The sequence below is a fragment of the Crinia signifera genome, chromosome 7 (genome assembly GCF_055691185.1).
Source record: "Crinia signifera chromosome 7, ASM5569118v1, whole genome shotgun sequence".
In the NCBI taxonomy this organism is placed as follows: Eukaryota; Metazoa; Chordata; class Amphibia; order Anura; family Myobatrachidae; genus Crinia; species Crinia signifera.
In genome coordinates, this window is record NC_139223.1 from 105829847 (window position 1) to 105852909 (window position 23063).

Genomic DNA, 23063 nt, shown 5'->3' on the forward strand with positions numbered 1-23063 from the left:
CGTGATTTTATGAAACCAGGACCGGCTCTTTGAGCCCGGGGCTGGTTATGCTCAGGAGGGGGGACCCCACGCCGTTTTTTTAACGTTTTTTTTTTTTTACCAGAAATCGCAAGTTTTGAAATGTGGTGAATTTAAGTCATGGAAATGTGCACAAGTCGCACCATATCGCACTTTTTAGCCACTTATTCGCATCCCATTAAATATGCGATTTACACGTGAAAAATGCGGGGAAAAAAATGCGATTTGCTGCGATATGGTGCGATTTTAAAAAGTGCAAAACACTCTCATTCTATTAAATGTCACCCCAATAGTCTTCCACAATCTATGGCAAAAATGTTGATCATGGTATTGTTAAAACCCGATAAGGACCCATGCAAGGTGGAATCGTATAGGCCCATATCCCTTTTAACTACAGACATTAACAATTTGGCTATGGCCCTGGCAATTAGACTAAATTTGGTTATTAATCAAATAATTCACGCTAACCAGACTGGTTTGATGCCAGGCAAATCCACACTTATTAATCTTCGCAGGCTCTTCATGTATCTGCAGCTTCCCCGCAGGGACGTCCTCACGTCCATTATAGGCTCCCTTGACGCTGCTAAAGAGTTTGACTCTGTGGAGTGGGCATTCCTGTGGGGGACCATTTCGAAGTTTGGAATGTGCCCATTATTTCTAAATAATAAGTGTCCAGAAAAAAATAATAATAATGTGATCAAATAAATGAAATGGCTGAAATAATGAATTTCCTCTGTTCCTGGCTCAGGTTATCATCTCAAATCAGTCTATTCTCCACATATTGGATCCCTAGGTCATGTTGAATATTTGAGTATAATGTTTTCAAGTGTGAGGAAGGCATATGACTCCTTCCAAATAACGTTTTTCATTATTGTAAAAAGTGGGTCACGTCTTTTAGATGAGACCTGAGCTCTGGCACAAGAGGTTGTACGAAAGAATCGACAAAAAAAACATACGTTTGAAGTGAGACCATTAATAGCAGAAATTATTGGGCGACCGGGCGTGACATGAGGGATTTATACACTTTGGGGTGGTGATAATAAATTGGTGTCCAGGTCTCTCTCTCATCCAAAAGTGCTTTTATTCGCCTAAAAATACCATTGTCGGATCTTTTTGAAGGGCCAAATAAAACTTAGGGCCTTATTCTAGTTCACTCTTAGAGGTAAATTCCTTCTCAGATGGCCAAAACCATGTGCACTGCAGGGGGCAGATGTAACAGGTGCAGAAAGAGTTAGATTTGGTGTAGTTATTTTGTTTCTGTGCAGGGAAAATACTGACTGCTTTATTTTTACACTGCAATATATCACTTTGAATAAAAACCCCACCCAAATCTAATTCTCTCTGCACATCTCTTTTGAAAAAGCCACAAGCCAGTGTCGAAACGCGTCAGGTGCAGCCTCTCACTCTTGCTAGATTGGACCTTATCACCATCCAGTTCCTTTTCTGCCTTAAATTGGGAACTTTCGACATTGAAATCCCCTCCAGGACCCTCCAGAGGACACTAAACTCCAGGTGAGCCACGCCATCTCCAGCCACCTGTATGAGACAGTGTCCCCACATCAGGGCTCCCAGTGGACATTGGCCATCTCCATCCTACCAGTGACCGGGGTCATCGACAGTATATACCTCCAGGTGAGCAAACTCCATCCCAGCCACCTGTTAGAGGTTCCTGTCCCCCTTAAACCAAGTCCAGTTTGGAGAACCTACGCCTATTCTCCTCCAGTGCAAAAGTCTCATTAGTGACTTCACACTACAAACAGGAGATGCCCAAACTGGGCATTGAGCCATGAAATTTCTTCCCTAAAACTGACAGAGGGATTCCTGAGGGATACAAATACGGACATCTCTCCATCGATTCCTCCAGCGGCAATAACAACTATCCGTGATAATAGAGAGGACCGGTGGACTGTCCCCAGTACAACCCCTTGATTCCTGTTTTCCCAATACAGCAGAATTACCAATGGTTAAGTGCACTTTCCATTCGGACTGATACCCAATTGGACATTGGCCCTCATTGAGTCTGATCCAATCAAAGAGTGAGACCTTTCTTTTATTATATATTTTTATTGTGTCGTGATATATGTGTAATTGTATGTAAATGCTTATTTTAATCTGTTATATAAAATATATCTTTTTCACCATATATTGGTCAATCTGTTCACTGTAACTCCAGCGCTGCTCTCTCGATTTTTTTCTCCACCCTTATCCGCCTCCTTTATTATACTAGTATTTAGCAAGATTAGCAAGGGCTCTTTTTTCTTCCCTAGAGAGGTTTGATTTAAGCAAAGATTTTTAGATTCTTGTTTACAGAGACTTTTGAAACCTTCTAATGTTATGTTATAGAACGTGTCAATGCTGCTGCTGCTTCTTGATGATATCGGATAAAACTCCAATTTACATTTGAAAATCCTTTTGGAATCATATATTTTAATTATTTCATTCTTTTGGATGCAATTTTCCTGCCACAGATTTTCCAAAATGTTCACGGTTGGATCTTCTGTTTGATCAAAGACAATAGGTGTTGATTTGTCTTTGTCAAATCTGGAAGATTTTTTTGCAAAATATTTTTTGCGCCATAAAGTACGGGTGAATCTATTTAAATCAACAAACAGCAAGGTACTGCTTTCCTAGCACGGCGCCCACGATCTAGATTGTATGTGTGGGGCTGATATCTCAAGCATCTCATGCATCTTATGTGTTTGTGCGGCATAAGATGTATGAGATGATGCAATCTACGCGATCGACGAGATTTTTACATTGGAATCAATGTAAAAAGCCCCCAAAACCCCAATTTTAATTGCTAACCACCCCCCCCCCCCTCATGGGTGAAATGGCCCCCCCCATTGTTAACGCCACCCCACTATTGACGCCAACCCGAAGCATGGCGAGCACAGCGAGCCCGCGAGGGGCGGCGGTACGCGTCCTCTGACCTTTTCATACCCCCACTATCCACGTCGGCGTGGAGTCGATTTTATATAGTGTGGAGAGCGCAGCGAGACACCGAGCCCGAAGCGTGGTGAGCGGACGCGGAATACATGTAAACTAGTCCGTGTCCCCTCGCGGGGCTCGCCACGCTTCGGGCTCGGTGGCTCGCTGCGCTCGCCACACTATATAAAATCAACTCCACGCCGACGTGGATAGTGGGGGTATGAAAAGGTCGGAGGACGCGTACCGCCGCCCCTGGCTACAATTTTTTATCTCATGGATCTTATGGATGCATAAGATCCATGAGATTAAAAAATCGGGTCCATCGCGTTGATTGCATGCCTTAAGTACCTTAAACTTAAGGCATACAATCAATGAGACGGGCGCCATGCTAGGAAAGCAGTACCAACAGCTAAAAAATATTCGGGCTGAAGGAAGGGACATGTTTCAGTCCTTTGAATAGAAGACTTAATTCATCATCACTTAGTTTCTTAGATGAGATATAGTATTGAACACATTTGAAGATTTATTTTTAATAACAGTTTTGGTGGTCTTCTCTATAATTTTCTTTGATTTCTTTTGTGTACGGATCCCTCCTCTATTAACTCTTAGCTTTTTTCTCTTTGTCTCTTGGGGGTCCCCTCGTAGTGTCTCATTGAGTTGTCTCTCCAATGATTTGGGTCTGGGTGGCCCTTTGGAAAATCACGTTGGGGTGATCCCTCTCTATACCTAATTGCTCCCAACCTTTCTTTGGGCCTCACACCTATTTCTCTTATTTCATCTGATTGGTTTTTATGTTGGTTATTATGATTCTTAAAGGTTTGGGGTTCCTGTCATTCTTTCTTGAATCATTATTTCTTTTTGGCATAAAAGACTGTACTTCAAAGCTCCATTACCCTCCTAAATCTGGGCCTACATTTTCTAAAGAATGTCTCCAGGTACCGTCAATTTAACTCAGCGATGAGAAGTCTCCACTATTGTACAAGAAGATTTGTGGACCCCTTGTCTACTATTAGAGTTCATTAAAGGATATACATCTGCCTGGATTCACTTCCTACCTGCTGGCTACTAGACCGGAACTTACTGTACATGTGGTATATACTCTGAACTTACCATCCTTGATTTCGAGGAGGTGCAGTATATAAATAGACCCATCAGAAAGCAGTAAATTGTGGCTTTTATATATTGAATTTCATTTTATGCATGCAATTGTTTTTATATTTTTTTATTTTAATATATTCTAGTATATGTAAAAAAACAAGTTTGTTATACATAGCTGTGTACAGTGTCATTCAAACCTCATTATAGCACAAAGTGCTGTTCATTACCCTTTTGTACATCATTATTTTGTTTCCTATGAACTTTTTTTTGTTATGTGGTCTTGCCATACACATGCCTAATGTATTTTTGTTGTGCGAAGCTTCACATATTGGGGCAGATGTATTAAGCCTTAACAAGAGATAAATGCAAGGGTGATAAGGAGAGATAAATGTCCAGCCAATCCGCTCCTTACTGACTTTTTTCAAACACATTACAGTTAGCAGGTGATTGGCTGGGCATTTATCTCTCCTTATCACCCTTGCATTTATCTCTTGTTAAAGCTTAATACATCTGCCCCAATGCTTCCTAACATGTGTTGTCCTTAATATTCTGTGTTCTTAATTATGCATTATTGCAGATTGTTTAACCCTTTGAGTGGTGGGTTTTGCTGGGGCAGGACAAACCTACCAGGGCAGGTTTGTCCTGCCCCAGCAAAACCCACCACAGAGTTGTGGTCCGTCTCTCTCCCCTCCAGTCCCTCCCCCTCATCTCTGCTCCTGTGCCCTGCCGCTGCCATTAATCATAATAGGTGGCAGACTCAGGGATGTTTGGAGCGGCTTGGGAGGACTCTAGCGCCTGAAATCCCGAGTCCCCCTGAGCCGCGCTGAACATCCCCGAGCCTGTTGCCTGCTTATTACTAGAACTAATGGCGGCAGGGGAGCTTCTGAGCTGAGAGGTGAGGGGGATTGAGGGGAGAGCAGAGCGGCCACGGGGGGGGGGGGGGGGGGTACCTGGACACCCACAGGCACCACTGGCGCACATCTTCATTTTAGTTGTATGCCCGGAAGTTTTCCAGAGAAGCCTGCTGCAGCAGCGCTACTGAGCCTGGAAAATTTCCGGGCATACCACTCAAGTGGTTAATCAGTCTATTGTTTAACGTGTGCAAACAGATGTCTTGCACAGCACCTGCAGTCCCAGGTGTCTATTCCTGTGTCATTATCATTTCTGCCATACATTTAGATACATGGTGTGAGATTTAATGTCAGCATGGAGTTTATTTTATAAAGTGTGGCGATCTCAGCGAGCCACTGAGCCTGAAGCACGGCGAGCGGACGTGGATTACTTCACATGTATTCCACGACCGCTCGCCATGCTTCGGGCTCGTTTTTCGTGTCCCCTCATGGGGCTCGCTGCGCTCGCCATGCTTCGGGCTCGGTTGCTCACTGTGCTCGTCACACTTTATAAAATCAACTCCTGGGGGCATGAACAGGTCAGGAGGAGGCGTACCGCTGCACTCGGCATGCTTCAGGCTGACGTGGATAGTGGGGGTGTTTAATGAAAACATTAACACCTGGCATATCATCCATCTGAAACAGTTATTATGACATATGTTAACTGGCAACTGGATTTTATTGAACAATAAAAAAGAAATCACAGAATTTCGTTTTTATTTTTGCTCCTAGGCTATTATTAACCTCAATAGCATTCATCTCCATTGATTTCCAGTCTATTCTGAACACCTTACACTTCACTATATTGTTTATTGGCCAGAAAGTTGCACCACGGTAGCTGAATGACTATGATAAGTGACACAAGTGGGCGGCACAAACACTGGGCTGATATGGCACACTTAGCATCACCCCAGGACTGATACAGCACACTTAGCAGCACCACATGAATTATATGGCAGACTTGGCTCACCCCAGAAATTATTTGACAGACTTGGCTCACCCCTGGACTGATATGGCACACTTAGCATTACCCCTGGACTGATATGGCACACTTGGCATCACCCATGGACTAATAGAACACACTTGGCAGCACCCCATGAATTATACAGGAGACTTGGCTCACCCCAATAATTATTTGGCAGACTTGGCTGACCCCTGAACTGATACAGCACACTTAGTATCACCCCTGGACTTATACGGCACACTTAGCATCACCCCTGGACTAATACAGCATACTTGGCAGCACCCCATGAAGTATACAGCAGATTTGGCTCAGCCCAGGAATTATACTGCAGACTTGATTTACCCGAGGAATTATACGGCACATATGGTAACTTGATAAAGCACACATAGTAACATAGTAATTAAGGCTGAACAAAAGTCATTAGTCCATCGAGTTCAACCTATCTAAATTTTAACTACTGACTTGAATAAATCATATCTATAGTATTCCCTTAGTGGCAAAAAATGCATCAAGTTTTGATTTAAATTCATTAACAGTAGTCGCTGTAATCACCCCCACCGGCAATGAGTTCTAGAATTTTACTGCTCTAATGGTGAAGAATCCTCTTAATTCAGTATGGAATTTATTTTCCTCGAGCCTCAGTACATGCCCGCGTGTCCTAAGTATAGGCCTGTTAGTGAAAAAATCATCCCCCGGTTCCATATGATTTCCAATCCTGTATTTGAACATACTAATTATATCTCCTCTCAACCTCAGTTTCTCCAGTGAAAACATATTCAGCCTGGTTAACCTACCAGAGGCAGAACTCTGGGAGGCAATGGAGTCATCTGCCGCCGGACTCCTGCACCTCTCCGTCCCATACAAGTTTAAATCAGTTATTTAAAAGCCAACGTATTGCTTCTGTGGCTGAGTTCTGAAATATATATGTGTTCTCTATGTCTCTATCTATATTTATTTAAATAAATATATATTTTATATAAGGTTATATAAGGTTATAAGGTGTGTGTGTTTGGGGGGGCACCAATATATTTTTTGCCTCCGGGCAACTGAAACGAACTTACGCCACTGTAACCTAGCTTTGTATTCTACCTGTTCCAATTCATTTATGTCCTTCCTAAGGTGGGGTGCCCAGAACTGAACACAATACTCCAAGTGTGGTCTCACCAAGGCCTTGTAAAGAGGCACTATCACATTGGCATCCCATGATGGCACACATGGAATTATACAGCACAAATGTCAGAACCCCCATACTGTACAGCACACATGGAATTATACGGCACGCATGCGGGCACCCCTGGACTGATACAGGACACATGCGGGCACCCCTTGACTGATATGGGACACATCGGGGCACCCATGAAATTATACGGCACCCATGGAATTATACGGCACACATGCAGGCACTCCTGGACTGATACGGAACACTTGAGGGCACCCATGGAATTATATGTCACACATGTGGGCACCCCTGGACTGATACAGAACACTTGAGGGCACCCATGGAGTTATGCAGCACACATGAGGGTACCCCGGGATTGATACGGGACACATGGGGGCACCCATGGAATTATATGGCACCCATGCGGGCATCTCTGGATGCATACGGGACACATTCAAGCACCCCTGGACTGATATGGGACACATGCGGGTACCCCTGGACTGATACGGAACACATGTGGGCACCCCTGGACAGATACAGCACACATGTGGGCACCCCCGGACTGATATAGTCCACATGCGGGTTCCCCTGGACTGATATAGCACACATGCAGGCACCTTGGACTGGCAGCAGTAATTAAAATAAAGGGGGGTTTTGTGGCTTAATTTTTTTTTTTTTTTATTAAAATAATGCAGCCTCCTCTATACATAAATCAAACCCTAAAGCAATTTGGTCTGTTTTTGCACTACAAATCCATAAATGCAGTAGGTATACCCAGGGGTTAAAGTGAGGGGGAACGGGGTGTAACTGAGTTACACCACCTCTAATGGTGAGGTGGAACATTTTTTACATTCACATTGGCCCTGCACAGTAATTCTCACAGAAAAGCATTCTAGTTTGCAAGGGGATGACAAAAACCCTACCACTGATCCTGTCTCAGCCTAATGGGGGGAGGGGAGGGGGTGTAATTAGGTGGACCAGAGAAGTGAGTTCTTCCATATCTGCATGACCAGGGCCGTAACTAGGGGTCACGCACTGCAATGGGGGGGGGGGGGGGCGCTATCAGGTCCAGGCAGCAGGGGGACGGGGGTCCGGGGACAGGTGTAGCGACAGCTGGAAGCAAGCTACGCTATTTGCCGGACGGGAAGCAGATTTTAAAAAGACTTGCCGGACGCTGATTGGCTGAATTCTCTCAGCCAATCAGGGTCCGGCAAGTCTTTTCAAAATCAGCAGCAGTTCCCGCCACCAGGCAAATAGCGTATAATGTATTTTGGAGCCGTAATGATACCCAGAAATGATAACTCTTTTTCTGCTGATTGCCTTATCTCTGTGTACTGTATACTGTAAAGCAAATTGTGTTTTAGGTTATGTAATGTTGTGAGCACTGTTAATAAATTAATATTAAATACCACACTGTAGATATAAACAGGGGGCATAATTATTTGACAGTAATGTGGTTGAAGGTCAGGGTCACTTCCAGCTACTGGAAATGTATGCAAACATCTGCCTACAGTCTTTTCTAATTTAGCTACTTGAGAGAGCAGTTGTCATCTTTATTATCTGAATTTGTACCAGCACCATACATTAGACAGGATTGAATGGGGGCATAAAAGGGGCAGCAGGGGTGATGTAATAGATAGCATTACTGCCAAACATTGCAAAGGTCATGGGTTCAACTCCCACCATGGCCCTAACTTTGCGGAGTTTGTATATTCTCACCGTGCTTACGTGGGTTTACTCTGTGTACTCCGGTTTCCTCCCACAATCCCAAACTATACTGTTAGGCTAATTGGCTCCCAACAAAATTAACCCTAGAATGAATGTATGTGCATGTGGTAGGGTATATAGATTGTAAGCTCCACTGGGGCAGGGACTAATGTGAATGTTCAACTATGCTCTGTAAAGCGCTGCAGAACATGTGTGCGCTATATAAGAAACTGCTAATAAATAAATAAATAAAATACAGTGACCCTGGACTGTCCTGCAACTCTGTTTGCATGCGTATGATAGGCGTACACAATAGCAGACACTGGTGTGCTGCTCTGGGACTTATGTACTGCTCTTTTCCCCACATCCAGGACATAGATTGCTTAAATGGATGGCCCATGGGTAAAAGGTAGGACATATTAGAATCAGGAGATTCTTCTAATATGTGTGACCCAGTCATACCTATTCAGACATCTGTGAGAAGTTACTGAGATGCAGCCAACCCAGATAACCTGTAGAACCTCTAAGTTGTATAGGTAGACTGCAACTTATTTGCATTATTTTCTGTAACATTTATTGCATTTTTAATGTGTAATATTTAATGTAGTATTATAATGATTCACTTTTTTATCAGGGAAAAGATACAGTTTATTCGGGCAGAAGGACCCTCAGGACTTGTCCGCCTTTCTGGTGATGCGGATCTCGTCATTCTGTTGAGGTAAGAAAAGCACATTCTATATATTATAGTGTTAGTGTAACGGCTTGTTTGGTAAATTATTTACATAACTAATGGAGTGGCTTTATATATATATATACATCCGGTGGTCGAAGTGGAAATGTAGAAGTGGGGGTATGCTAAAGGTAAGGATATAACTATGCACGCGCCGAATTCACGTGGCCACTTGAAAAGGGGGCGTGGTCACTTGAAAAAGGGGTGTACAATGTCGTACAGGCCTGTTCCAAGCAAAATGTCGGCAATCTTAGATAAACCAGACTTTTATTCGGCCCCCATGATGTAGCCGAGGTCCGTACCCCTGCACAACTCATCATTGCCACCATTTTACTAGGTTTTATTTTACCATACCAGGGACAAATAACTTTTTAATGTAAAAAATTGAGCTGAAGACTTGTATTTCATGTAGACATTACCAGTCTAACAACATAATTCATTGTGAAAGGGCCAGACACTCCGTTCTCAGCTAACACAGTATGAGCGATGCCAGAGTGGCAAATCTAGTCCATTTACTCCACAAGTTTAACCAAACACCAATCAGGGAACCCAAGGAAACAAGCAATGTTGGAGATAGCTACCATAAGTTACTGATACATTAGTTTTACAATACATAAGGAGGGGGGTGTAGCACTCTGGCACAGGTGATGTAGCACTACAGTTCACATGGGGGTGGGGCACAAGCACCCAGGCAGCATACTACTCGATCACAGGTGATGCAGCATTACAGTATACATAGGTTAGAGGGGGGAGCACCCAGGCACAAGTGATGTACCACTACAGTACATATGGTGGGTGGGTGGGGGGGGGGGGGGCACTGGCACCCCGGTATAGGCAGTGTACCACTACAATAGATTGGGAGAAGGAAGGGGAGGGAGTACACGGTTATGGTACAGTGTACTAAGCCACCACTTCTAAACACATGTAAGAAGGGGGGGGGGGGGGGGGTACATGCACAGAACACCCCAAACCAGGGAAGCAGCAGCATGCTGGGATTTGCAGTCCCAACACCATCTGGAAAGCCACAAGCAGCTTCCTCATGCATGCTAGAACTAGTAGTACCACGGGTGTATCCCTGTATACTGGCAGTTGGGACATACACGGAAGCCCCGCCAGGTGGAGGGGCCCAGCCCCAGAAGCCACGCTGCTCTTTGCCCTACAGCAGCCCAGGCCCTGGCAGCAGTGGGCCTGTGAGGGGAGCGGTCGGGGGTAGAGACCGGTGTGTGGATCAGGCACCGGGGCGGGGGGGGGGGGGGTTTGATCTGGCACCGCAGCGGCGGGACACCTTACCCAAGTCGTGCTCCATTGCTCCGGTGTCGCAGGGTTCGGCGGTCAGGCAGCTCTGGCACACGGAGTGCAGGCAAGGCAGCAGCTGTGGCACCCGCTCCGCACTCAGCCAGAGATGGATGCTGCAGTAGTTGGCAGTAAACCTGTGTAGATATTTTACTATGGCCACCACCTTTGATTGGAGTTAATCCCAGGCAGAGCTAATGATGACAATGTATTCTAAATATGCAGCTGCATATTACCTTTGGGGTCTCAGCAACTTGTTTGTACATGTAGCTCTCTGGAAGGTTGCCGGGGCACGATGTGAACCAAATGGCTACACTTTGCACTGAAATAAGCACTCTGGGGTAGAGAAGGCTGTATTTGCCTTAGCAGCTTCTGTCAAAGCAATCTGCCAAAACCCTTTTGTCAATTCAGGGGTGGTAAGATACGGGGTGATATGTAGTAGGATGCGAGTTTTGGTAGGGTTCCAAAATCGCACTGAATTCTATGTTTGAAAAGTGCATTTTTTTTGTCCAAAATCGCAAATGTAATTAAATGCGGTTTCAGAGGTAGAAATGGAATTCGCATGCAAGTAATGGCAAGTTTTGGTAACAGAAATGTGTGATTTATTACACATGTGCAATTTTGTACACATGGTAATGTGCAGATCTTTTGTAATGAAAAAAAATGGCGTTGGGTCCCCCCAGGCAAAACTAGCCCTGGGCTCATTGTTCCGGTCCGGTTTCCAAAAATACGGGTGACAAAATATATAGGGTCCCCCATATTTTGGAACCAGCACTGGGCTCCAACAGCCAGTGGTGTCATGCCACAGCCAGGGGACACATGTACAGAAGGTCCCGCAGCCGTCACATGAGCACTGTACAGGGTACCTGGGTAAGTGGGTATCCCCTGAATAAATAATAATATAATAAATAATATCCTCCAGGGACAGGCCCGCGCTTCAGCCTTGGACAGGTGAAGACTGGGGGGGGGGCCCAGTCTTCACCTGTCCAAGGCTGAAGCGCGGGCCTGTCCCTGGTGTCCCAGGGCAGTGGACGCCAGGCTGATGCATGTAAAATATACATAAAATCACATTGTATTTTTACAGGAGAACTGCAAGATCCAGCATGAGAGGCGTTAATGTGCCCACTGGGTCTTGTAGTTCACCTGTAAAAAGAATGTGGAAACATAATAAGTAGACACACACTGTCTCCTTGGTATTTGTGACTCCAAGGTACTGTAGAGCTACAGATGAGCTGTAAAACTTTAATAAACACCCCTTTTACACTGTAATTTAATTATCTGAATACATTCTTTTATTGAAGGGTTTTATCGTACATATATAAACATATACATTATTATGGAAGGGGTGAAGGGGTAAACAAAAAATAATATAGGTTAGTAGGGGAAAGGGTAAGGGTATACAATTTCTTAGTATACAGCAACACCCATATAAAGATACAACTAATATCAGCTAAACCATATTTCAAAATCAAAACTCAGCAGATCTAGATATCTTTTCATCTCTCTTATTTTATCTCAGTTATAAGGATTATAATCCATACTGTATGTAAAAGGTGGATAAAAATTATGATATTTTAGCCATGGTGACCATATGTTTTTAAAAAGTGCAGCTTTGTCTTCAACGATACTAGCAATATATTCAATATGATATACATCCCAAATTCCTGTCATAATTGCGGTCTTAGATGGGATAGATTGTGATTTCCAATGTGATGTGATTTTGATTTTAACTGCGCTAGTCATATACCATATAAACTTTTGAGTTGATTTCGGGGGGTCTGGGATATTTTGAGGAAGTAAAAAGAAAACAGGTATATCTATCTCTGTAAAAGTATTATTAACCTGTGAATACATTTCAATAAGCCCACTATTTTGGGACATTCCCAAAAGATGTGGAATAGAGTACCTCTCTGACCACATGACCTCCAACAGAGATTCAATGTATTTGGATATATATATTTATATACCATTGTGTATATATTTTGAGACATTTTCTCTGTATCGAATTGAAGGCAAAACTGAGACCAGGTTCTGATTGACCTGGTTCCATTTCTCTAATTCTAATTGACTTCCAAGTCCGATTCCCAGGCCAGTTCATGTGAGGTGCAAATAGGGTTGCCACATTTGAGCATAAGATTATAGATCGTAGAGATAAGGCCCTTGGAAGTAGCCCGTTTGTAGCAGAGTGATTCCAATATGGATTTAGTATGAGCAGAATGAAATAGCGTATGAAAGCTACGTAGCTAAAAAAACTGTAGGAATATTGAATTTTGTTTGTAAATCTGTAAATGAGGGAAATATAATTGTAGGAGCTATTTCATTAATAAACAATAAATCAAAATTAGACCAGTGTTTAAAAAATAATTGATCTTTTCCGGCTGGAGAGCCGGGGTTGTCTCGCACTGATGCCAGGGCTGGTGGAGAGGATTACAGCCTGTAGAACTTAGTTAGTCTGTCCCATAGGGCTAGCATAAATGGTGAGCTCTGTGTATTTGTGGGATGCAAATTGCGTGGCACCCATAACAATGTGGAGACTAAATACAGTTGGAGCCGTTCTGACTCCAGCTGTACCCATCTACGCATACCCTTGCCTGATTGCCATAACCCCACTTGTGAATTGAGGACTGCGTAGTAATAACGTTTTAGGTTTGGAACTCCAAGTCCCCCCTCTCTGGGGCCCTTATGTAATGTTTTCAAACGTACTCTTGATCTTTTTCCTGACCATAAGAAACATGTAAATAGCTTATGTAAGTTCTGAAAAGTCAAGGCTGGAATCTTTATTGGCAGGGCCTGAAAGAGATATAATAGTCAGGGCAGCACATTCATCTTTAGAGCATTTGCTCTACCAGTCCATGAAATGAACTGTCCCGTCCATCTATTAAGGTCTTGGGAAATTTAATTTATCAATCTAGGGTAATTATAATCATATAATTGATAATAATGTTTGCTGAGATATATAACTAGATATTTTAATTTAGACTTTTTCGAATTTAAAAGTAGATGAAATCTAATTTTTCGTCTGCGGGGAGAGATGGAGATCCAAAACTTCTGTTTTTGATGAGTTTATCCTAAAATTAGATATTACGCTAAACTCTTTTATTATCTGAAACAGATTAGGTAGGGAGGTAATCGGGTTTAAAAGTGTAAAAAGAATATCATCCGCATATAATGAGGTTTTATTTTCTTGAGTGCCTATTTTAATTCCCTTAATATCTATCGAATTCCGTATCTTTGCTGCCAGGGGTTCAATCATGAGTGCAAAGATTAATGGTGATAACGGACATCCCTGTCTTGTTCCATTTTTTATTGAAAAACAGGGTAGACTTAAAGCCATTTACTAATACGGTAGCTAGAAGTGCTGTATATAGAGATTGGATTCCAGTTAAGAAGCGTCCTGTAACCCCGAAATGAGAAAGAGTCCGATTCATGTAGGCCCATGAACCTCGTTTAAAAGCCTTCTCGGCATCTATGCTCATGATTAAAGAGGGCATTTTAGCCCTATCTATAAAGTGAATTGTATCAATTGCTCTTCTGATGTTATTAAAGGCTTGCCTATTTGGTATAAATCTCACCTAATCAAGGTGTACCAAAAGGGGTATCACTTTTGCTAAACGATTCGCTAATATTTTCGCAAAAAGTTTGAGATCTGAGTTCAATAATCAAATTGGACGATAACTACTACAAGCTGTAGGGTCTCGCCCCTGTTTTGGGAGAAGTATAATTTCTGCACTTGTCAAAGCTATATCAAATTTTTGTCCTTGTAAAATTTTATTACAAAGAATTTTTAAGTTTGGAATCAGAATTGATCCAAATGTCGAAATATATAGCAGGGAGGCCATCTGGGCCCGTGGCCGAAGAGTTTTTCATTGATTTAATTGTAACTTCAATCTCTTCACATGAAAATTCTGCTTCCAAAGATTGACACTGTGATTCCGACAGTATCGGAATTAGCGAGGAAATTATCAGTGCGCATCCACATTGTCTCCTCGTCTATTGAGTTATGAATATTATATAGTGATTGATTAAATTTTATGAAGCACTGTGTAATCTTTGGGGGTTCAATACTATGTTATTTTGTGTGTTTTTTAATGAGAGTATATGGCCCCTATTTTTACGTACTTGTCGACGAAGTGCCAACAAAGCATCCTCTTTGTCCCCTTTTGCATAAAATGTAATGTTTAACCGTCTCATAGTTTTTGCTACTTTAGCTGACTGAATCTGATATAATTTGCTTTTTAATGTTAAAAGTCTACTATAAATCATTTGATTATGTTTTTTTTGATTCTTCATTGCTAACCATTCTATCTGTTCTTCCAATTCTGAGCAGATTTTCTGATCTTTTAATTTTTGTGATTTAGCGAGTGATGTGAAATGCCCTCTAATAAAAGCCTGTTGTGCTTCCCAGATAATTGGAGTTTATATATCATCTCTTAGGTTTAATTTAAAATATTATTTAAAAGTTTTTCCTATTTGGGTGACACTCTTTTTAAAAAAGTAATGATGAGTTTCATCTACATCGAAACGCAGAGGAAAAAGTTTGTGAAGAGGCGATAGATATAGAAATTGCTAGATCCGTCCATACCACTGGTGTGACCCAGACTTTGCCCAGCCCTATTGTAGTATTAGAATATTATTAAGAAAAGTTAAAGTGTTGAGTGTACTCTGATAGAATAATGTTTATATGTTTGGTCCACTGGGTACAATACCCTCCATGCATCAAATAGGAAATGTGAGGTAATGGTATCAAACTCTTTGATTCTCTAATTGTAGTGGAACTTGGGGGGTTAAATGCTGATCTGTCCCAGTGTACAGTATATCTGGGCCGCATTAAAATCTCCTCCAATGATTGTTCTTCCCTTTAATATTTTATTAAGTTGTATAAAAATTCTTTATGACATATACCTTGTCCCATATTTGGAGCATAAACTAATGCTATAGTCAAAAAAGAATGATTTCATTGAAGAACCAAAATATTAAAATGACCCTTCGGGTCCGAGTAGGAATGTTCTATTTGAAATGCCAGTGAATTATGTATCAATATTGCAGTACCTTTTCTTTTTTTTTTTTGTACAAGAGGAATAGAAGACATGGAAATGCCTTTGAGGCCAGTGAAGGATGTACATTTTTAAATTGTGTTTCTTGTAATAATAGTATTTTTTTCATCTGTTTCTTAAAAAACTGTATCGCCATGGTACGTTTAAGTGGGGAGTTTAATCTATTTACATTTAAAGACATTATTTCTAACATCACGGTATATACCTATGGAAAGCAAAACTAGCAAAACGAGTGACTAACTGTAAAAAGAAAAGGTATATAGATAAGAGGGAAAGGGAAGGTTGAAACATAAAAATTACAAGAAATGGGGACGTGGCCTGGCAGCCATCTCAACAGGCTGCGCTTTCGGTGTGCACCGGACCTTCCCTTTGAAACCAGGTCTTGTTGAGACAGATTTCCATATAGAACTGCTCCCCTGCTGCCCCTAAAGCCTCCTGCAGATACCGCTGTTGCTTGTGCCTGGCTGCGAAGTTGGGGAACCCTCTGGTGGGCTCCTGCAGATTGCGGCCTAGGCACGCCTTGAGACTGGGACTTACCAGGTGCTGTTCCTGAAGGGAGTCAGGAGCCGCGGGAGCGCAGTCTGCAGCCGGTGTCCTCCACCGGATCGCTAGCTCCTGCCCGCTGTGCATTGCCCTCCGGCTGTGGGTCCTCCCCTCAGCTTGGTCCGGGGATGTCAGTCCAGCATCATCCACTCCCCTCCTGGCTGCAATTGTACTTATATAAAGCCTACACTCTGCTTCCCTGTCCGGAGGCCCCATCCATTGTGTGTAGAAGCAGCGCTGCCTGGGGATCCCACAGCCCTGTCTAAAGGGTAGATATTTTCCTTAAACATATTTTGCATCGGCCCCTTGTAAGAAAAGAGTAGCAGACTCAGATGGCAGGTTCATTATTTTAATAGGCTCTATAGGCTTTGAAAAGATCACCTTAGTCAACATGTATGCCCCCAACTCCAGCCAAAGCCCCTTCTATGAGAAATTATTTAAACTAACAGAAAAACTTGTGCAAGGACATTTGATAATAGGAGGCGATTTTAATTTGGTTATAGATCCTTGTATAGATAAAACAGCTGCACGCCCCCTCAAACCCCCCCACCCCCCCCGATGCACTCCGAACATCACATAATCTTAGCACAGGTTTAGCCAAATTGTCTGTCCTAGATTCATGGCGTCTCAAAAACTCAACACTCACTTTTCTGGCCCCCATTAAACGTATTTGAGAATAGATATGATATTTGTGTCACACTCTATTGCTTTCTCTGTAACGGCAGCGGTTATCTCCTCTTTTTCTTGGATGGACCACGCAGGCCCCTACATCTTATTAGACTCCCTTTCATTTCAGCACAAGTCTCGTTCATGGCAATTGGATGACAATTTATTGTTAGACCCCACTATTTTGCAAGATATCAAACAAGCTATCTCCAAATATTTTGATATGAATCTTTCTATTGAGATCACAAAAGGGGTAATTTGGGAAGCTCATAAAGCTACAATTAGAGGTAAATTCATTAGTAAAGCAGCTTTTCGGCAAAAATAAGCCCAAAGAGAAATATCACACCTGGAACAGGACCTCACTATACTTACTGACCATAAGCAGAACCCCTCGTCACAGCTTCTTACCCAGATGAATTCCCTTAGGGAGAGACTCAACACAATTCTTTCTCGTAGATCCGCCAACCTCCTTAAAAAATTACAACAAAAATATTATGACAAGGCAGATAAAGCGGACTCAATTTTGGCAAGCAAGCTTAGACAGAAGAAACTGTCCAATTTAATTGCTAAGATTAAGGGCCATAGCTCTGGAAGAATCACCTAATATAAATTAAAGAACCCCTGTCCCCAAAATAGCTTTACGGATCCCCCGTCTCTCTCCGCCTTCCTCTCTAGTGGCCTACTTCCTTCCCTCAATGATCAGAAGATGTCTGAACTGAATGCAGACATATCTGAAGAAGAAATTTGCGCAGTTATTGGTGGTCTTACATCCTCCTCTGCACCAGGCCCTGACGGGTTTACCCCCCAGTATTATAAAAAAAATTGCCTCAGTTCTCCCCTTTTTAATATCTTTTTTAATGGTCTTCTCGATGGTGATTCCTTTGACGCTTTAACCTCCTTGGCCAACATAGTGGTGATTCCCAAGCCAAACAAGGACCCCCTCTTGGTCTCCAGCTATAGACCCATATCCTTGTTTAACGTGGACATTAAGATTTACACAAAGCTGCTGGCCAATAGGCTTGGTCCTTTGCTTCCAGATCTCGTCCACCCCGACCAGGTGGGCTTTATATCTGGTCGACAGGCATTTGATAAAACGCGCCGTACAATTGACCTGATTCATGCTATTCACAAATAGAAGATCCCAGCCCTGGTCTTGGGCTTAGATGCTGAACAGGCCTTTGACCGGATTCAGTGGCCCTTTATGTTTCACGCTCTTCAATCAATAGGCATTTCTGGTAGATTTTTTCAAGGAATCTCTGCCCTTTATGACAAACAAAGAGCTGCTGTGCCAAAGGGGTATCACCAATGGGACCCATCAGGGCTGTCCCCTATCCCCTCTCATTTTTGCTTTATCAATTGAGCCTCTTGCAGCACGTATAAGAGCCAACACAACATCAGAATAGGTGACGCAGAACATAAAATCGCGTTTTATGCGGACGACATCTTACTCACAATCTCCGACCCAACTAATTCCCTCCCTTACCTTTTTCGAGAAATAGCGGATTTTGGGGCGTTATCGGGCTATAAAATAAATCCACTAAAAACTGAGGTCCTTGAACTCTATGTACCACAACATGTTAAGGATGCACTGGTGTTGACCTATGACTTCCGCTGGATTAGGCATCAGCTCACCTATCTGGGTATCGCTATTACTAACATTTACCGGCAACTCTATCAGGCCAATTACCCTAAGCTATTTGCTCATCTACAAAAAGAACTCTCCGATTGGAGAGCTTATCATATTTGTTGGATAGGCAGGGTTAAAGCTGTTAAAATGAACCTGTTACCACGACTACTCTATTATTTTCAAACCCTCCCGATCCGGGTTCCCCCCAGTATTTTTAAATTGTTACAACAGAATATTATGGAATTTATCTGGTCCAAGAAAAAGCCTAGAGCGAGCCGTTTGGTACTCCAGAGACGCCCTACCGGCAGGGGTCTCAGAGTACCCAATTTCAAATCCTATTACCTGGCGGCGGGTTTGGCCCAGTGCATCCTTTGGAATAGATCTAACTCCGATAGGGTATGGGTGGGGATCGAGTCTCAGGATCTCAGGCTCCAGTCCGTTTCCTCACTTTTATGGCTACCTAGATCTTTCCGTCCCAAAAATTCAGGAGCCCACCCACCAACAGACAATTTAAGCTGGCTCCCTCCCCTAGCCCGCTGATCCCTCTATACGATAACCCAAATTTTCACCCAGGTTGCTCCCAAGGCTCATTTAGGAACTGGTGGAAAAATGGAATTAGTTTTCTAAATGACATCTCTCAAACTTGCTCTTTCCCTCCCTTTCCAGTTCCCCCTTCCCCTCCTTCGTCTCTTCACCTCCCCTGTTTCCCCACCCTTTTCTGCTCCCCTTTCCTTCCTTTTCTTTCTCTCCTCTTTTTCTTTGTTCTACTTTTGTTGTAGCTCTTCATAATATTTTTCTTATGTCTTTATTTCTTTCTGCTCGTTTACACTATTTTCATTCTGGTTTTCATTATATTATTACCTTTAAAAAAAAAGAGTTGCCTCTATTTTATTTCGATTGTGCATATTTGAATTCTAATTTGGAACCTCTGCGTAGGCCAGGGTTGGGCAACAACGGCCCTCCAGATGTTAATGAACTGCACATCCCAGGATGCTTTAGTTTTGCTATGTGGCCATGCTGAAACTGATGCAAGGCATGCTGGGATGTGTAGTTCATCAACATCTGGAGGGCCGGTGTTGCCCAGCCCTGGCATAGGCCCTTCATTGTGTATAACACCTACTGTATGGTTCCATGGCATCTCATTAATAAAATTTATGTTTAAAAAACAAAAAAACTACAAGACATATTACGTAAGATGGCCTATAGGACATCTGAGCAAAACAAAAATGGCCTTTGGCTGGAGAACACGGCTATGCACAGCTTTATTGGTTGCTGACCAATTCGGTGAGTGCCCTCAAGGTGCGGAGGGGGGCTGCCACTAATTAGTTTTACATTTATAACTAAATCAACATACTAAATCTATGTTTTTGCGAATAAAGGTCCCTTGAGTTAAGGTAATTGTATGTTCCCATTGTTCTCTAGATTGACCTCCAGTTATATTGACTTTCATTAACCAAATGCCAAAACCTGCTTCTTCTATTAGTCTAGCATACTGGAGATTCTTCCTGGTGAAGATAACGGGTTTCACTTAAATTAGACTTCTGAGTTACCAAAACCACATACCTTCTTTATCCTCTTAAGCCTATTATTGGCTATTTAGCCACAAGGAGGAATGAAAAACAAAGAATCAAATTATACTTTATGTCTAACAATGCTCCCTAGTATAGGGTCTATTTCCAAATTCAAGTATACAGACCTTACATATAATCTTTATTTTATATAACCTTTTTAACCTGGATATTCTTTCTTAGTTCAAATGTATTCCTATCTAAGTCAAACACAAAACAAAAACATTTTCTAAACATTTGTAACCAGTCTAGTGGATAAGATGGCTCTTACATCCCTATATTCCACCGGGGTGTCACCCCTCATCTCCAACTCAATCCTACTGACTATTTTTCCTTTATTAAAAAAGATATTAATATGCTTGATGCGGGATTCATCCCGAAGAAAATACCTGAATCAATTAAAATAACCACCACGTTACGCTAAATCAACACTCAGGGATCAAATGGATCCCAAAAGATAAAAAGCTGACCCCATCTCTAGTAACTAAAAAAAAAAAAAAAACACCATACAGTACATTCTGTGTTGTGCCAAACACTATTGAAAGTGAGAAAACCAAGTGAATATTGTGCTATAATATTCTATAAATCTACCTAATTATTCTAGATTTAGTATTATTTTACTTTATTAAGTGTAATACTTAAGTTTGTGTTTAATAAAAAAAAGTGTTAATTACTACTAAAGGCTCTACTAAATCTGGTCCATATGCATGTTACTACAGATGTAGCGCCACTCATTCAGTGCCGGGGCATGCCAGACGACCCCCGCTGGCGAGTGGACACTACATCTGACTGGGACACGCGAGCATCCCAGTTTCCCATCGGTGGGGGACGGAAACCCTGCCCGTCTCCACTTAAGGGAGATGGGCAGGGTTAGGGGGGAGCGGCGAGGTGGGGAACCGTGGCGGGGAGCGGCGGCGAGGAGGTGGGGAGAGTTCCATTGTAAGAGGAAGCACGCTTGTCTCGTGCACGTGCATCCCCTTCCAAAGGCTGCTGGGGCCGGAGCATGGCCAGCCCCTGCAAAGATGAGCGGTGCTACATCTGTAGTTTCACCTGGTTATAATCTAGTTTCAATTATTTTCTCCTTCTAGGTGTCTTCCGAGACTACAGTAGGAGTGACAATTTAGCCCATATGCAAAATGAGAAAGCGTAAAATTATACTTTATACTCTACACTGTCCCTTACCAGATTCAAGTATTCTACCCTGCAAATATTCAGCTATTCCCCATAGATGACACTCCACCTCAAGAGCTCCTACTGGTAAATGATATTCCTTTATTATAAAGAGGTATCATTATAATTAATCGGAGAGTCATCCAGGAGAAATTCATACATTAATCCATACCTCCCCAATACTTATAGCCCAAGACTCAGGGTTTAACTGACCCTAATATCTAAAGTATAGAGCCATCCCATTCTCTAGTAATTAAATCAAACAAAAAAACTAAAATACTATCTATGATGTGCAAAAAACTATTAAACGTGAAAAAAATAGGGTGACTGTTGTGCTATTATATAAATCAACATAATTATTCTATTTTGAGAATTTTTTTCAGTGATTATTTCTGTGCATAAATGTGATGTTTAAGTTTAATAACAGTGCTATTTAAGGACCTATTTTTTAGGGACCATCTATCTGTTGCTGGTTTCACCTAACTGTAGTCTAGTACTTTCTTCCTTTAACTACCAATCATTTTGAGTGGTTTGTTAATTACTAAGAAATATTCGAACTCTATAGTAAATTGTAGTCCAAAGTATCTCCTGTGGATCAGATCGTGTAGTGGACCATTCTGCTAGTGGGGGTGTTTTATCCTTCAGGCTTTCTGGTACCGAGGCAACAGGGGGTGCGGAGGAGGTTGTGATAAGTCCTAGGCATTTAAGAGTGTCCGGCCCCTCTTCTGGGTTTTTCAGAATCTGTCTGTTTCCATTCAAGGTGAACAGAAGTGAAAAATGGAAAACCCCATTTATAAAGTCTCTTTTTTCCCAGAGAATCTTTTAAATTCGATAATTTTTATTGTGATTTTTAACATAAACAGACATAACACACGACATAAACATAGGGTATAGTAGACACAGACAGCAAATTCCACGCATAGTGAAATACATTGACATGGTGTGTATACAGCATATGGTGCACAGGATATCGATAATGATAAAAATAGCATATGGAGACCGAAGTAGATCTAGAATATTATGTGTGGAGACGTCAAGCCGTCGTTTTGTTACAGGATGTAGAGATTCCTGTTACCCAAAGGCGCCATTTGGGCTCCAGGAATAATGCGCAACCATTGGTACAATATCACACTAGAATATAGCCAAATATCAACCTTGCAAACAGCGTAGTCTGGCTTGACAGTGTATTACCCATTGAGAAAAATTCACTATACTGAGAAAATGTGACATTGCATAATCAAATGTCTGGTCCAACAGAGGAAGTAGGAAGTATAAAATTAACAAGGCCCACCCAAAAACCCAAAACAAACCTCCCCTATAACCCCCCACCCTGTACAACCCACCCCCAACTAGGCGTACCTGGATCCCTTAACGTGACCCCCCACTGAACTAAACTACCTATCTATTACCCCTCCCCCCCCCCACACTCACACACACATAAAAGGAGAATAAATCACTTATCGTTTATGGTATAGGATCACAAAACAGGAAAGTGGCTGTGGCATCAGCAGTGAAACATATTTATTAGCCTCTAGTCTATCCAGCAGTTAGTAACCATAGAGGCAAAAGGCAGAGGACCAATAGAGGTCCAACAATAGGTTCTAAATATGCAGAATCAGGAGCTATTTAAGACAGTATATGGTGTAGC

General features: G+C 42.3%; 1 protein-coding gene across 2 annotated transcripts in view; it reads left to right on the top strand.

The window, feature by feature from the left end:
* The window catches only part of HECW2 (HECT, C2 and WW domain containing E3 ubiquitin protein ligase 2), a 478030-nt gene that overhangs the window by 323510 nt on the left and 131457 nt on the right, over positions 1–23063 (top strand). For both annotated transcript variants that reach the window (XM_083153595.1, XM_083153596.1), the window contains one exon: positions 9399–9482. In XM_083153595.1, coding sequence (XP_083009721.1) covers positions 9399–9482 — 84 coding nt within the window. The remainder of the gene's footprint in view (positions 1–9398; positions 9483–23063) is intronic.